At 35.7% G+C, this 15,901-nt stretch overlaps 1 protein-coding gene across 1 annotated transcript in view; it reads right to left on the reverse strand.

Moving 5' to 3' along the window:
* Positions 1-319: 319 nt before the first annotated feature.
* The window catches only part of LOC125241343 (EF-hand calcium-binding domain-containing protein 1-like), a 59,111-nt gene continuing 43,529 nt past the window's right edge, over positions 320-15,901 (reverse strand). Inside the window, exon 5 of the mRNA XM_048149764.1 lies at positions 320-582. Within this exon, the coding sequence (XP_048005721.1) occupies positions 397-582 (186 nt within the window). The 3' untranslated portion in view covers positions 320-396. The remainder of the gene's footprint in view (positions 583-15,901) is intronic.

Raw genomic sequence — 15,901 nt, forward strand, 5'->3', positions numbered from 1 at the left:
ATAAGGGTATTATGTATAATTGTATAATGTCCGGACATTATGAATAATGCCTAGCTGTATTGGGCAAAGTGATTAATCATTGTGTAGACGCCATTTTTTATTACATTGCCAGGTCATTATGATACTGCTACGTGATCGTTGGGCAATTTGATAATAAGTTTAACAGGTGATTTTTATTGAAGTCCCGATATTTCGACGCAGTTGCATCATGATCACGAGATATAATGTAGCTGGTTAAGAATATGTTCTTTTAAATCTTTATAATGATATGTAATTTAGGCAATAAAAAAATACCTACTCAATACCAAATTAACTTTTATGGAATAAAAATATATATGTAATTAGAATTTTCGAAATGTGAAGAGATATAAACCGTTTTCAGAAAATAAAAGTAGATCACATTTTTCCCCACGTAGGACACCAGGTGGCGATGAACGAGTAAACCGCAGTGCGCTCCGGCAGGCAGTAGCCCAGACTCTCCAGCAGCGAGGGCGTGTTCACCACGGCCGTGTGGAAGTCCTGGAAGTTGATCACCCCGTCCAGGTCCATGTCCATTCTCTTCAGCATTATATCCACGAATTCCTATAAAATCGGACTTGTAGTTAATAAAAATTCTAAAAATCACGCGCTTCTACTACTTGGTTTTGCTTCGTCTCTATCATAGTAAGGCGGCGGAATTGAAAAAAGTCGTCTAGTTTTGAAGTTGATGTGACTGGAGAGTATACTACTGACAAGTGGTATCGTTGTGATCGGTAGACTTTACTGAGTACGAAATAATGACTTGTCGCATTCTCAGACTGTGGGGGGGTTAACTATGACGTCACAAAGATCGCGGTCCCAGGTTTCAATTTTTTGCCAATTTGTCTAGAACCCCTTATCCAATTTTGAAAAATGAGGTGTCGATTGAAAGCGTATAACATGCTGATTAAGATTTCTTATATGTGAAAAGTATAGTTTTGTTAGTTATTTTTTAATTAACAATAAAGCAAAAAATACTTTTTTTTACTCTCTTTTTTGATTTTTGTGACTCAAAAAGGCAATGAAAACGGCCACTTAGCTAAAAAATATGTTATATAAATCATTTAACTACATTATTAAGCTATCTGTTGCTTTTTAAATTTCTACGATCTGATAATAAATAAGCAAACTACAACCACATACCTGTAGGCGGGGAGTACCGCTTGACACGCGTTCCCATACATTCGGCGTCTATCAAATTACACCTCGCGCAAAATTCGTTTCAAGCAGATATACCTCTAATCTTATTCATCGTAACCTACCAATATTGGTATCATTTGAAAGGACAATTAAAGTACTTTAAGAAACAATGTCAATCATTTTCTTAAAATCAATAATCGCCAGTCTGCGGTGGTTACAAAGGAAAAAAGTGGGTATGCAATTTGACTGGTTTCCTAGGTTTGATACCCTAGACGAGTTTAAAAGGGGAGGTAAAGGTGACATATGGGTTGTTCTCTGGCCTAAAAGCTATACAGAGGGTCAGGGAGAAAAAAACTAGGGTTTAAGTTTAGTTTTAAGTTATTTTTTCTTTTATTTGTTGATTTTATTGTGTTTAATTTTTTTGTAATTTTATCAAGGATACACGTTGGTTTCTTTTGCTGAAAATTCCCTTTTTTATGAGAAATGTTATAAATTTCATGGCATTTTCCGATAGAGACTAAAATTAACTTTCAAATAAAGCCACATAGTCATACTGATACATAGTCATACCCTTAATATTATATAAGTAAAAGTATGACTATGTGGCCTACTGATACATAGCCATACCCTTAATATTATATAAGTAAAAGTATGACTATTTGGCCTTATTTGAAAAGTTAATTTTAGTCTCTATCGGAAAATGCCATAAAATTCATAACATTTCTCATAAAAAAGGGAACTTTTAGCAAAAGAAACCAACGTGTATCCTTGATAAAATTACAAAAAAATTAAACACAATAAAATCAACAAATAAAGGAAAAAATAACATAAAACTAAACTTAAACCCTAGTTTTTTTCTCCCTGACCCTCTGTGTAGCTTTAAGGCCAGAGAAAAACCCATATGTCACCTTTACCTCCCCTTTTAAACTCGTCTAGGGTATCAAACCTAGAAACTAGAAACTACTTTTTTCCTTTGTAACCAAATGGCGATTATTGATTTTAAGAAAATGATTGACCTTAAAGTACTTTAATTGTCCTTTCAAATGATACCAACAGATAGCTACGATAATAAATTGTATATCTGTTGAAAGAATTTTGCGCGAAATGATTTATATAACGGTATAGGTATGTTTTAGCTTATTTAAGTGGCAATGAAATATTGTCTTTACGTTCCTTAAAATGGGCTGGGAAGTATCGCTTTTTGGGCGCAACAACTCGAGAGGACTGTAAAGGGATTTCATATTATTTTTTAGGCCTAGGCCTGCAAAGTAACTTTTTTTTATAAAATATTGTCCTTTAGAGCATTTTTTTTTATTTCATTGTATGTTTGAGAAAAGCACTTTTCATTGCCTTTTTGAGTCACAAAAATCAAAAAAAAAGAGAGCAAAAAAAAAGTATTTTTTGCATTATTATTAATTAAAAAATAACTAACAAAACTATACTTTTCACATATAATAAATCTTAATCAGCATGTTATACGCTTTCAGTCGACACCTCATTTTTCAAAATTGGATAAGGGGTTCTAGACAAATTGGCAAAAAATTGAAACCCGGGACCGCGATCTTTGTGACGTCATAGTTAACCCCCCCACAGTCTGAGAATGCGACAAGTCATTATTTCGTACTCAGTAAAGTCTACCGATCACAACGATACCACTTGTCAGCAGTATACTCTCCAGTCACATCAACTTTTTCCGAGACCCTCTCGCCGCTCTACTACTATTTGTTTCTTCAAGATTTTATTCATATTCAACTAACTATGAAGTTATTAATAAATAATACGATTTTGTTTCATATTTGTACCTCTTGTTTTTTTAAATGTTATATTAACAAGGCTAGGTTGTTGTATTGGAATATTGCTCCATATTATTTTCTTAATTTAAAACTGTACCTATATCTATTTAAAGTCACACACAGGTCGAACGCGATTAATTAACATTATTTTTACGTCGTGCGGTGGGAAATAAACAATAACTAAAAGCGGGTAGATTATATTTATTTGTCTACCCCGAACATTTATATAAATTAATATCGGGTAGTTTTGTGTTGTTTACATCTCCGGTGACACTTTGCTGGGACGTCAGTCTTCCGCGACCACGGCCAGTGCAACCTGGCCGAAACGTTGGGAAAAAAGGTAAAAATAATGTTAATTAATCGCGTTCGACCTGTGTGTGACTTTAAATATGTGTACAAAGCGCGAGAACTTAAAGTGTACCTATATCAATTCTTAAAACTTATTTTTTGTTTATTTGTTACTTAGTACCTAAAATTATTATTCCGTCAACATTTTTTAAATACTTACTTAGTAAATTAATTTTATAAACTATCAAAATGAGTTTAGGTAAGAAAACTAAAAGCTAGCTCGACATTTATAAAAAACTCAATGCTCTGATACCAACCGGTTAAATGAGCATTTCTTTTTTTTTCGCCACTTTTATGAAATGTGATATTTTTGGAAAAAAATATGCTACTTCTACTCAGAATCACTAGCTTTTTCAATCCTAGTACAATAGTTAAAAAAATTGTCCCATACGACTTTTCCTTATTTTTTTACCATTTTCCGAAACATGTCGCAGCAATAGCGATATAATAACGTGAGTACAACCGTATTTCAATTAATTATTTGAATATGTCTCACGGAAGTTTAACGTGCATGTTGTGTGGGGTAACAGAAGAGGAAAGTAACAAAAATGTATGGAAATTCTGGGACACTTTTTGTCTCCCAGTGAGATTGAAAGTACTCGTGATTCTGAGTACAATTGACCTAAAATTCCCTAAAAAATCAAAATAAAAAAATTTGATTTAAAAAAATAATTATATTATTCATACAACAATAATACTTAGAGAATAAATAGACAGAAGATTGAAATTACAAAAAGTTAGGCAATATTCACATAAAAAATGCACAAAAATATTTTTCTAATTAGGTAATAAAAAAATTGTCATAAGTGTAGAACGGGTGCTAGACCAGCCAAATTTTTAAGCGATACTTAAAGTTCGACACACTAGGCGCTTCAACCACATATTGCGGCAATTCACGTGTTTTGTCCTTCAATACCAGCGGGTAAAAACGCATTTCATCCACTAGTGGATAAAGTAATTAGACCTTGAATATAGTCATTTTTTATGCTTTAAAATTAATAAAAGTGAGTGAATCTAGTGATGACGATGATTTACCACCCGTGGAACTACTGGAAGCAGTGATAAACGCGCTTTTTGCGTTGTACTTTCCTCGCTATAGTGAGGGGAAAAGTTTTGTGTTACACTCGGGTGCAAATGTATTTTACTTCTCGTGTGTTAAAAAACTCGCAGGTTCAGGATTCTATTCTCGAACCACTCGCTTCGCTCGTGGTTCAACTATAGAATCCTTTCACTTACTCGTTTTTCAATTCCACACTCGCCGTTAAAATACAACTTTGCACCCTTGTATAACAAATAACTAATAGACGGCACATGTTGTTCGTTTTGTCACAGAATATATAATAGTACAAGTACAGAAGGCTCACTCCTTTGATGTTCACAAAATGCCGCCATTCTAAATTCTTACCTACATTAACAAACGGACCGCACGCGAGCAGCCAACATTGAATTTTATTGCGCCGCGCGAAGGTCGTCGCCAATGAATGGGCCGCGAACTCGCGGCCGCTGACATGTACACTGACATAACTCTAATACTAAATTGAATATACTCTAAGGCCGTTTTCACATTATCCGATCCGATATCGGATGTCGAACCAACATCCTACAGAGTGTCAGGCAAAATAAATAATTTTACATTCAACTATATAAATATATATATTGTTATATATATATTCAATATTATATATTGTAAATAATATTGCTATACTTGTCAATAGTTGTCATGCTTTCTAAATTTATTTTTCTCACTGCACCCACATTCGCGAATTTCTGTTTGGCCCTATGGTTGACTGGTAGAGAATGCCTTAAGGCATTAAGTCCGCCATTTGTACTTTTTTTCCAATTGTGCAATAAAGTTTAAATAAATAAATATATCTACTAAAAGATGAAAAAACTAGTATCCGCAATTCGGACCGATGCATTACAACCTTTTTTTTTTCAATGGAAATTGTCAACTAATTTGAATTTCGATCAATTAACAGCTGTTTAATAGACGCCATTTTTGTCACGCACACTACTACATACGTATACCTACATTATATACGCACACAAACAAATATTATCGGCCGACAACTGGCGGGGGGTCCGGCATGCCAAAAATACTCGGAAGCGTCCTGCCGATATCGGCAGTTCGATGGTGCCTCGGACAAAAACTGTTGTAGGAGAGTGCCATCGGCATTAAATCCGCAATTTTTGCGTTTTATATCGTTTTTTAGTAATAATGATGTATTAAATACATAAATGAAGACCTGGAAGCGCATAAATCTTACATTTTACGTCCTTCCTACATCCGATATCGGATCGGATAATGTGAAAACGGCCTAAGGTAGAGCAGAGTCTAACTGGGGAAGTATACCTCCGCTTTACAAAAGACCGCAGTCAAGTAGCACTAGTCCTTACTCATTGTTGTGTTCCTGCCGGTGAGTAAGGCAGCCAGAGCTCAACGAGGGTGCGGTATGCTGACAACGGAAGTAATTAGGACAATAGATTGTCCTTTGAGTCGTCGGCACCCAGGCCCCTTCTAAGTACATATTTGTACAAGTTTCTAATGAGTCGAGTCGGCAACGCATATGTGCCACCTTGAGTGGCAGGCGTCCATAGGTTACAGTGACCGCTTTCCATCAGGCGGACCGTATGCCTGTTTGCCACCTACGTGGTACAAAAAAAAAACTCGACGAATTCACCTTAAACATTAAAAACTAAATCAAAATCGATTGATTCGTTCGGGAGCTTCATAGCCACAGACATAACGCCGTGTGCCTGCTATACGGCCACAATTCAAAAAACCATTTTTTCGAGAAATCGCGTCTCAAAGTTTTGAGAGTATAGTTGAGGCTGTTAAATAGGATCTTACTTCTTGAGTTTTAGGTCTATGAATTTGAAATTTAGCTATTTTTACTCGGAATGATATAACCCTCCATAAGATCATGCCACTTTTCGCAAAAAAAATCTTTTTTTTGAGATACAATGCCTGAAAGACAGGTATTTAGAGTTATGGCTGTATTGCAGAAACGTTTTTTTATGATTTTGAGATGCGTCCAAAATTTAACGATATTACTCGATAAAGGTATCATGCAAATATATATGAAAAAACACCAAATAGTTAAAATAATTTTATTTACGAACTTTGACAGTAACGATAGCAATAATTATGTGTAACTAGCTTATAATCATCAACATTATATTACGTCATTACCAAATAATATTAATTATTTAAAATTGAAACAAATAAAACTTTGTAGCTTACGTATCTTGGTGTCACCCTGGATAGAAGCCTGAATTTCAAGGAACACCTGACCAGCCTCTGCGAAGGTCAAGACCCAGAACAGCATCATTCACAAGCTTACTGGAACTACCTGGAGTGCCAGCGAAGCAACATTTCGGACAACCGCGCTATCCCTAGTCTACTCCTCTGCCGAGTACTGCTCAGCGGTGTGGCTAAACAGCACCCATACTACCGAGGTAACGCCCAGCTGAACCAAACTATGTGACTCATCAGAGGCTGCCTAAAACCAACTCCCACACACTGGTTGCCGGTGCTGACTCATATTTTACCTCTAAACTTCCGCCGAGAAAAGTGCCTATTTCGTGAAATCGCCAAGATTCGAGCAGACACAAGTTTACCCATCCACCGAGACCTCGACGCGCTAAAGGCTCTCAGACTGAAGTCTCGACTACCCCCTCAAGGCCCCTTAGAGGCATGGATAATGGACTGGATAGCCAGAGATCTTCCTACAGAGCTGTACGAGTTCGATACTGGGGCCCGACCGGTGTGATTTAAGGAGCCTCGACAGGTTTGGTGTCGGCTGAACCGTATCAGGGCAGGCATCGGAAACTGCTCATCTTTGTGGTGCAGATGGGGATGGTGCGAGTCTGTGGAGTGACAGTGTGGCCACCCAGATCCGACGGTGCACCATATAGCCTTCGAGTGCCCCATAACCAAGTTTAGCGGAAAAAGGGCTGATCTTAAGACACTTTCGACAAATCATCATCCTCCTTGCGTTATCCCGGCATTTGCCACGGCTCATGGGAGCCTGGGGTCCGCTTTGACAACTAAGACACTTTCGACAAATGCCGTTGAATATCTGAAGTCTAGTTTTTTAATAATTTAAGTAGAGAACAACGTGTACTGACTGGTAAAAATAATTATGACCCTAGTAATGAGACATATTGAACTGCACTTGTAAGAAAACAAAGTTGAGATTTGTTTAATCATTTTGTGTAGTAGTTTCGGCGTCGGGCTGGTAATTTTGTAATAATAAAAGTGATACTTACTGTTTGACATAATATTTAAAGGGATTTATCGCAATTATCACTCAAGTTTTTAGGACGCAACTCAAAACTTACATTTAAAACGTGTGCTATACAGCCACAACTCAAAACGGCCGTCGGTTTACATGCGAACAAACTGGCAAGTGGCCGTATTGCAGGGAATCTTCTGACAATTTATGGTCAATTCCATACGGCCACTTGTGAGAAAAAGGCTCTTAAGGACCTTTTTTGCTATGGCTCTCGAAATAAGGTCGTAAATTGAACAATTTTGAATACGAATCTGCAATAATCCAGAAAATTAAAAATTTTGAGTTGTGGCCGTATAGCAGGCACACGGCGATAAACACATGTCAAGCGTCAAACCTATTATTATTATAACACTCCGTCGTTTTTGCGTTGGTGGTTATAAACAAGAAACCTCCTTCAAAACTATAATAAAACACAACTTTCTAAGAAAATTGGTCAAGTGCGAGTCGGATTTCGACATTTCCATACAAAAAGGTCATGAGCGCCTGACGAAATGTAATGGCAACGTACACTAAATTTCGTACTTTAAAAATTTTGCGTATATTTTGAAAACTATAAGAGATAGAGCAAATAGACTTCAGATTTTGGTTGTCGGTGGCACAATTTTTTTGTTTTCGTGTATATACACCTTTTTTTGGACCTATGTGGGCAATATTATGGTTAGTGAAGTTCTAAACGGTCTTAAGTGCCTCCTTTTTAGTAGGAACTTAAGTCATTTTGGAAAATGATTTTTTTTTTTAACAATTTCTTAAGCAAAACGAAACAAAAATTGATTTCTTTATACCTGTCCAACGCGCTTACACAATTTTAAGACGTTTAGTAACTACTTGCAGCGGCAGTGAGTGAAATTCGTAATCTGAGTTTTTTTCTCTTAAGTCCGACTTACGCTTGACTGTGGATTTCTAATAGGTTTTCCTGTAGTCTACAGGTAGAGGGCTATCTCGTGTATTTTTTTGAAAATTTTACGCTAAGTAGTTTCGGAGATAGGGTGTGCAAACCGGTTAACCGGTTAACCGAAAAACCGGTTAACCGAGACTTTTTGGCCTATGTTAAAAACCGGTTTTTATAGTCTCTAACCGGTTAATAACCGAAACTGTATTTATTTCTCAAAATTTGGAAAATTAGCCATAAAAAGGTTCAAAAATACGTAATTATTTAATGTTTTGTAATAATAAAGATTTATTCATTATAGCCTGACAAGATTTTATTTGACCCTGAAAGAGTGTCGCTACAAACCGCTTTCATATGGCAATAATGTGCCGAAGTCATACGTATTGGGGACAGCGTGTACTGGTTACCCGTTAATATTTGTAGAAAATTAAAACATGGTTTTAGAGAATCAAAATTTAAAAAGCAAGGTTTTAAGACTCGCTACTTCTTTCCGCACAGCCTAAAATCCATGAATCTTGTGCCTTAATCGAAGTCATCGATGTTTATTTTCTTTTTTCGTGGGACCTTGTTCTGTACTGGTGGCAGTTATGGAACGGCCTCCTTATTTCTATACATATTTTTCACGGCAGAGCTACAGACATCTTAAATTAGAACAAAAAATATATTAGGCTAAACGCGAAACCAAAAAATTAATACAGGAGAACCGCACTATAAACTGTCAGTCCCGGACTTGTCAATAACCAATTTCAGAACATTGGTATCGAAATGCTGTCGAATCCTTCATCCCTTTTTGTTGTAAGTAATTTATCACGTTTAGTATAATTATTTTCACTTTTAATCATATTATTTTGGACAAAATTGCGATGAAACCGTTAGAAAATTAAAAATATTTGCTTCATGTTTACATCACTGACATTCGATGACTTTCGACAACGGGTGTCAAATAGTAATTCTTGCCAGTAAAAGAAATTAGTTCAGCTGAAAATCCGCAACGCGGCGGGGGTCAAATAAAAACTTGTCAGGCTATACGTGTCATTAACAACATTATTATCTGTAATGATTTTATTTTAAAAATTAGTCCCGAGTCTACTCAATTATACATTTTATACAATACAGTAGAGTCTGGTTAGTTTATTACGACTCCGCATAGACCTAACGTCCAAACTCTTACAACGACATAAGCACAGGTATTTATTTGGTATTCGTATGTGATAGTATGAAAGTACATCCGTTTATTACGACTCCGATTTCAACGACCAGCCGCTTTTTACGACACATTTTACACAGAATACGTCCGTCAAGTCCGGTTGCAACGACGAGCGACAACGTTTTTAGTTTTACTAGTAAATTGAGGAAACAAAGCTACTTCCACCCGAGCACGGCCCCCTGTCTTGTCTACAACAAGTAGCAAGATGACATTGTGGCCATGTAACTTTTTGGAGTACTTATTGCTTTTAAAATTTTAACAATTTGTTCGCCTCAGGTCTAATCTTATTAAGCTAAATAGAACCCAATTTGTATTTTTCGATTGCGTATAAACTAGCTTTACTTACAAATGATGAGCAAGCACGCATACTAAAAATGACTTTTTCTAACTAAACTAGTCACAATAAAATAAGGTATTAATACTATGATAATAATACCCTGTAAATAAACCTATTGATTGAAATGTTTTAGTAATAGAGATGTAGATATTATTTTTAATTAAAAGAAATGAAATTCGTTTTGTACGACATCCGGTTAGTACGACGTAATATCAGCTGTCCCTTGAGCGTCGTTGTAACCGGAGTCTACCGTATATTTCAAACTATATTTTTTAAAAGAAAGGTAAAATGGAGATCTTGGTTGTCTTACATCAATTTCTTGTATTACTAGGGGCTCTGGGAGCTGTAGACCTTCGCCACATGCCTAGAAAACGCAAAACTGACGTCACATTCAAACCACACAAGCCTTTTTTTGCAATTTCCGCATTTTACAAAATTTCCAAAAACTGGAGAAAAATTATCTTCATCGTGCAAGTAATACCTGCTACGATATCATCAACATCAGAATTCTTAAAGGTAATGGTAATTATTGCCTAGTACGGCCATTTACTAAAATCCTCAAAACCGGTTAATAACCGAAAAAATGGCAAAAAAATAAGAAATGCTCTAATAAAGGTCGGGTTCGTAAATGGGTTCATGTTGATAAAGATCTTGAAAATGAACGAAGACGGTTAGCCAATGCTAATAGTCGCATGGCTTTTTTAAGAAGCCAAGAGAGTGCTGAGGAACATGAAGTAAGAATTGCTGCCAGCGCATCTCGCATAGACGACCCCTAGTGAGTCACTACCGTAACACGTATCTAAGAACTAGCACTAATCAACCAAGACATTATTAGGTAGGTACTGAAAACCGCATCAAAATTGGACCAATCGCAAATAAATGTTTACTGTAGCGCCCCCTAGTGAGTTACCACACTTATCTATAAACAAAATCTGCAAACCGCATCAAAATCGGTTGAAGATTTCTGTAATATTTTTTAACTGCAGCGTTTAATTCCCAGCGTACAGACAACATTCCAACCATCAAGGCGAGAAAAACTACAATTGTTCAAGTTTTTCGAAGAATTTATCAATGACTCAATAACCATAAGAATTAAGATATTCATTTCTTAGAGATTATATTACTGCACTTGACTTAATGACCATTTCTTTAAAGTTAACGGATGTTAATAATTCAGGTTGTAGGTAGAAATTTATATATTATTTATTACTATTTTATTTTATTTGAGCGGTAACCTCTTTATTAAGAAAGAAGGAAAATGCAATAATATAATTAGTAGGTAAGTACTGTAAGTAGGTATTAGTTTTAAGCATTCTAAAGCAAGTTAAAACATCTAATTTTCATTGTTCCATATATTTGTCCACAAAAATCTACAATCTGGTAAAAAACGCAGCAAGGCTAAAATAACAAAATTGGATAGTTCGCCCGCGGGGCAGTTGTTTCACTTGTTCTTTTATAGATTTCAAGCGCACGACTATTCCATAGCCGCCGCAGGTGGTTTCAATATTGTTTTATGCGCAAATTGTTTCCGAAAAATACTGCGTCACGGTAAAGCGGATATTGCATATTTTTCACAAAATGATATTGATAGACGGAGAAGGCCAAATCATACCCGGTACCTACAGATATTGTAGAATTGTTGCTTACGCGTAATGACGTATGGGACTTGGTTGATCAGGAGTTAGACTGGGTTTAAATAAGTATTAAATGTCTATTAATCTAAATACATTATATTGAATGCGGGCTTGAAGCCAATTCCGTTTCAGTTCAAATTTACAATTTATTTCTCCTATCGAGTCTTATTCTTCTTCTTAATTTATTAAAAACGAATGAGTCGACCCAATACGATACAAATAACCTGCTTTGCTTAAATATCAGTCACCTGTTTTTTCAGACGCTACCCAAATTACTAATTCCAAGAAGACGAAACAGTTTAAAAATAACACGATGCAAGGTTGGGGAGACTAATTAATTAAATTATTTATCCGTTACCTAAGGTCAGTCAGTCTGATCGGTAGGTTAACGACAACAGTTTAATTACAATTGCAAAACATCCCGGGCAACGCAAATAGATACTTAGTTTCCATGACCTGGCAGCGTTATATGAAGATGCTTTTTTTTTGTTGAACTCGGAACCGTGTTGAACTCGATGTTGAGAGATTGAATCACGAATCAAGTTGATTAACTACATAGGGTCGTTTCTAGGGATCTCTATTGAAAATGTGCTATACCTTCGAAAGTGTAAGAGGCATACCTACATAATTATAGGTACACAAAAATTATTATGAGTAAGTAGACGGACGGTCTTGCTTGATAGAAGATCCTCCCAGCATATTTACAGGAGTCTCCAAACTTTTTTCACTGAGGGCCATATATGTTGCCAAAAACACTACTTGAGCCAATGGGGTGTTTCAAGGCGGGTCGCGATTTTCAGACCTTGACGCAAATCAAAACGAGATAAAATTATTTCAAAATCCGTTTGATGCTAATTTAGACACTATCTCCAGAATAACTCCAAATGGATATCATTGAATTGCAGTGCAAAGATCTTCTGTGACACTCGCAGTGTTGTCACTCAACGACAATTTGTTCCCTGATCAAACAAAACAAATAAGGTAACGGACCCAATCATGGACAGTTTAAGAAAAAAATTCGCCTGTTTTTGATATTTCACTGATATATGTAAAAATTCTACCGCTAAGCGTGTTAAATCTTGAATTTCCTATCCTTCTTTTACATTTCAAGCGTATTGCAGAATAGATACTCCTATTGGTTTCTTCATAATTAACAAATTCAAACTAGGTGTTTTTTCTCCAATTATGGACGGCAGTTCTCCAGTAATGGATCCCCCATTATGGACAGTGAAATAAGTTTAAAATTTTACTTTTAAAGCCAACTGATACTCAATGTGTCAATTTTATACACCATAAATAAAATTAGTTCATTGGGTTATTTTAACATAGGATTGTTTCTTGTAAATTTTGGTTTTGTAAATTGTTCCTTGTCCATCATAGGAGGTGCGCAGTTTTTCGGTTCCAGTAATGGATACTCGCAAAATAACGCTATTTCTTTATATCTTTGGAGCAACAAAATAGTATATTTTATACCTTATCTCATTCAAGTTTACACCGAGTATTATTTTTTTATTATTTTATACATGAACTCAACTCTCTCAGCAACATTACTAAGAATTCGTCTGGATATTTTTTTCAGTAAACTGGTGAATTTTATCTTGTCGCCAAATCCTTCAGAAATAACCGAATTAAATGAAACTTCAAAATTAAGAAGCTATATGACTCTAGTTTATGTCAGTTTTTAGAAACTAATTTTAGATACTTATTTTTAAGGATTTGTGTTTTTTTGTCCGTCCATTATAGGATATTTTACATTAGGTAGGTACCCAGCGAAATAATACTGCCCGACTATGGCGTCGGCTCGCGGGCCGGGGTTTGGACAGACCTGTTCTAAGACATGTATTTAAACTGCAAAAAAATGCTTCAAGTTCCTCTGAAACCGTGTTGTTGTCATATTTAAAAAAATTATGCGACAAGTTATCACCATCAACATTGTGGACATACTCCATGTTAAGATCCACACAGTATATAAATACTCCCATTCATTATATGAAATAGGTAGGTAAGTAACCCGGGTTACCCTCATCTGGCAGAATAATTTTAGTCCGAAACACACTTCGCATAACATGTTTCGCAGAAACACTTTCAGTCGAATGGTAATTTTGCAGAAAACTTAGTTGGCATTATTACTGCCACGCATAAGACACATTTGGCAGAATATTGTTTTACAGAACATTACTTTGGTCGACTTTGATTTATCATAATTGTATGTACCATAATAATCTTATAGCATAATATTACATTAGCAGAATTATTACACGCCTATAAAAAAATAAAAACCGCCCCGGAGTCACCGTTAGGTACGACGACGAGCGAAGCGAGGAGGAGTGTTAGGTATCTTGCATCCCCAACACATCCAACTCGCTATCAAATAGCAAATTGCAACTTTATGCCGCCTAAATATTATGCACAAAAAATATCTGCAAAAGTATTGTTCGACTAGAAGACTATTTGCTCATCAACATTATGACAACAAACGATTCGGTATTACAAAAATCTGCGAAATGATTTATGCTAAAGCATAATATATTCTGCGTAAGGTGTTTCTGCCAAACGTGACTTCTGCCAAGAACTATTATACGAATCAAATAAATGCGTAAAGAGTTTCTGCCAGATAATAGTGAACCAAGTAACCCATTATATTGTTCCCGAATAGGTAGGTATGTTGATAATCGTAACATGATGAAAGGCTAAAAGTCTCGTACCTTAGTTAAACACGGTACTCAACTTTCATAGCCTTCATAATGTTACCGTTATATAATATACTATAATACAATACGTCTGGTGATCTATTAAACACGAGCAGTTAAAAATACGACCGCAAAGACTTTCCGACTGCAGTGGTAGGTAAAAGCAAGCAATACCAAAATACAAGTGCAAAATTACTTTTTTACTTTGAAAGACAGGTACGATACGACGACTACAAAAATACTTCAGCCAAACCACTGCCTCATTTGCTTCTGTATCGTTTGATACCTATGACTGACTACATAATGTCGTTTGGAAGCTTGTATATCTTTGACTCGGTTCATGAATACAATAAGAAAATTTACTAGTACATACCAGTCATATTAGCAGTTCGTTTGTAAACATCGTCTAAATCGAACAAAAGCCTCTCAGATTAAAGCTCTGCCGCGAGCACGTTACATTAACACGTTCCTTGTGCATGTATCATAATATAAATATTTATTGTGTCAATTTATCAGAGGTTCTATCGAAAAAATGGACATTAAAATAAGTGTGAATCAGAAAGGCAATCAGACATTGCATTGCTTCACGAATGCACTTTATTTTTAATAATGACTTTATTTTAATGTACAACGTAGGCCTGAATAACCCGAAAGATTTAACAGTGTATTCCCAACTACATTTAGAAACTATAATGTCATTATGAAATTATCTGAATTTGGATTTCAGAGATAAAATTCACGTCTTTCTCTAAAACTGTAATGTTTTCCGTCATAACTCAGGCAAAACCGCATTTTGGCTGAAGCCTACACCATTGTGTATTCTAGTCTTATCACATAAATTGACTGACATTATAGATAGAAAAAATAAATAAAAACTTTGTTAAAAACCGCTCACTCAAAAAAAATGAAAAATTACATTATTTATTGATTATGACTTAAAGACCATGTACGGCATGCCATAAATTGATTGCTTGTTTTTACATCAAAATAGCGTGCCTAAACCTAATAAAAAAAAATATACCTATAAAATTAAAATTAGGTACAGTAACTATTTAAATAGAAAAAAAGATATAGAATAGAGAGAAAGAAGCGCTAAAGTAAACCCTCGATATATCACATACCACATAAGTAAGAACAATGCTCTTCAAATCATGATTACGTTGAAAGGTAAATGAGTTCAAACTATTGCAAAATCACTGTCAGCTTTGTCAGTAAAGTTGCGGTAACTTAGGAACTAAACTAACCTCCGCTTATTAATTGCAAATCCCTTATCAATCTGTCAAGTGAACGTAATGACATGCGAATCGTCTGTCGCGTCGCGTCGCGTCGTAGCTTTCAAACGGGCGGAATATTTAGGATAAAAATGAACAGAGTTGATAAAACGCGTAAGGAGATGGTATTATTATTATTGTGTATCTGGTTACTCTATTATACTTACTTTAGGCATGGTCGCGCGATAAATGTTAAACATCAGGCCCTGGGAACGCCGATGGGACGGCCGGATGTTTTAACATTTATCGCGTGACCATAATTATTGCCTGCCTGTA

This window comes from Leguminivora glycinivorella, chromosome Z (assembly GCF_023078275.1).
Source record: "Leguminivora glycinivorella isolate SPB_JAAS2020 chromosome Z, LegGlyc_1.1, whole genome shotgun sequence".
Lineage (NCBI taxonomy): Eukaryota > Metazoa > Arthropoda > Insecta > Lepidoptera > Tortricidae > Leguminivora > Leguminivora glycinivorella.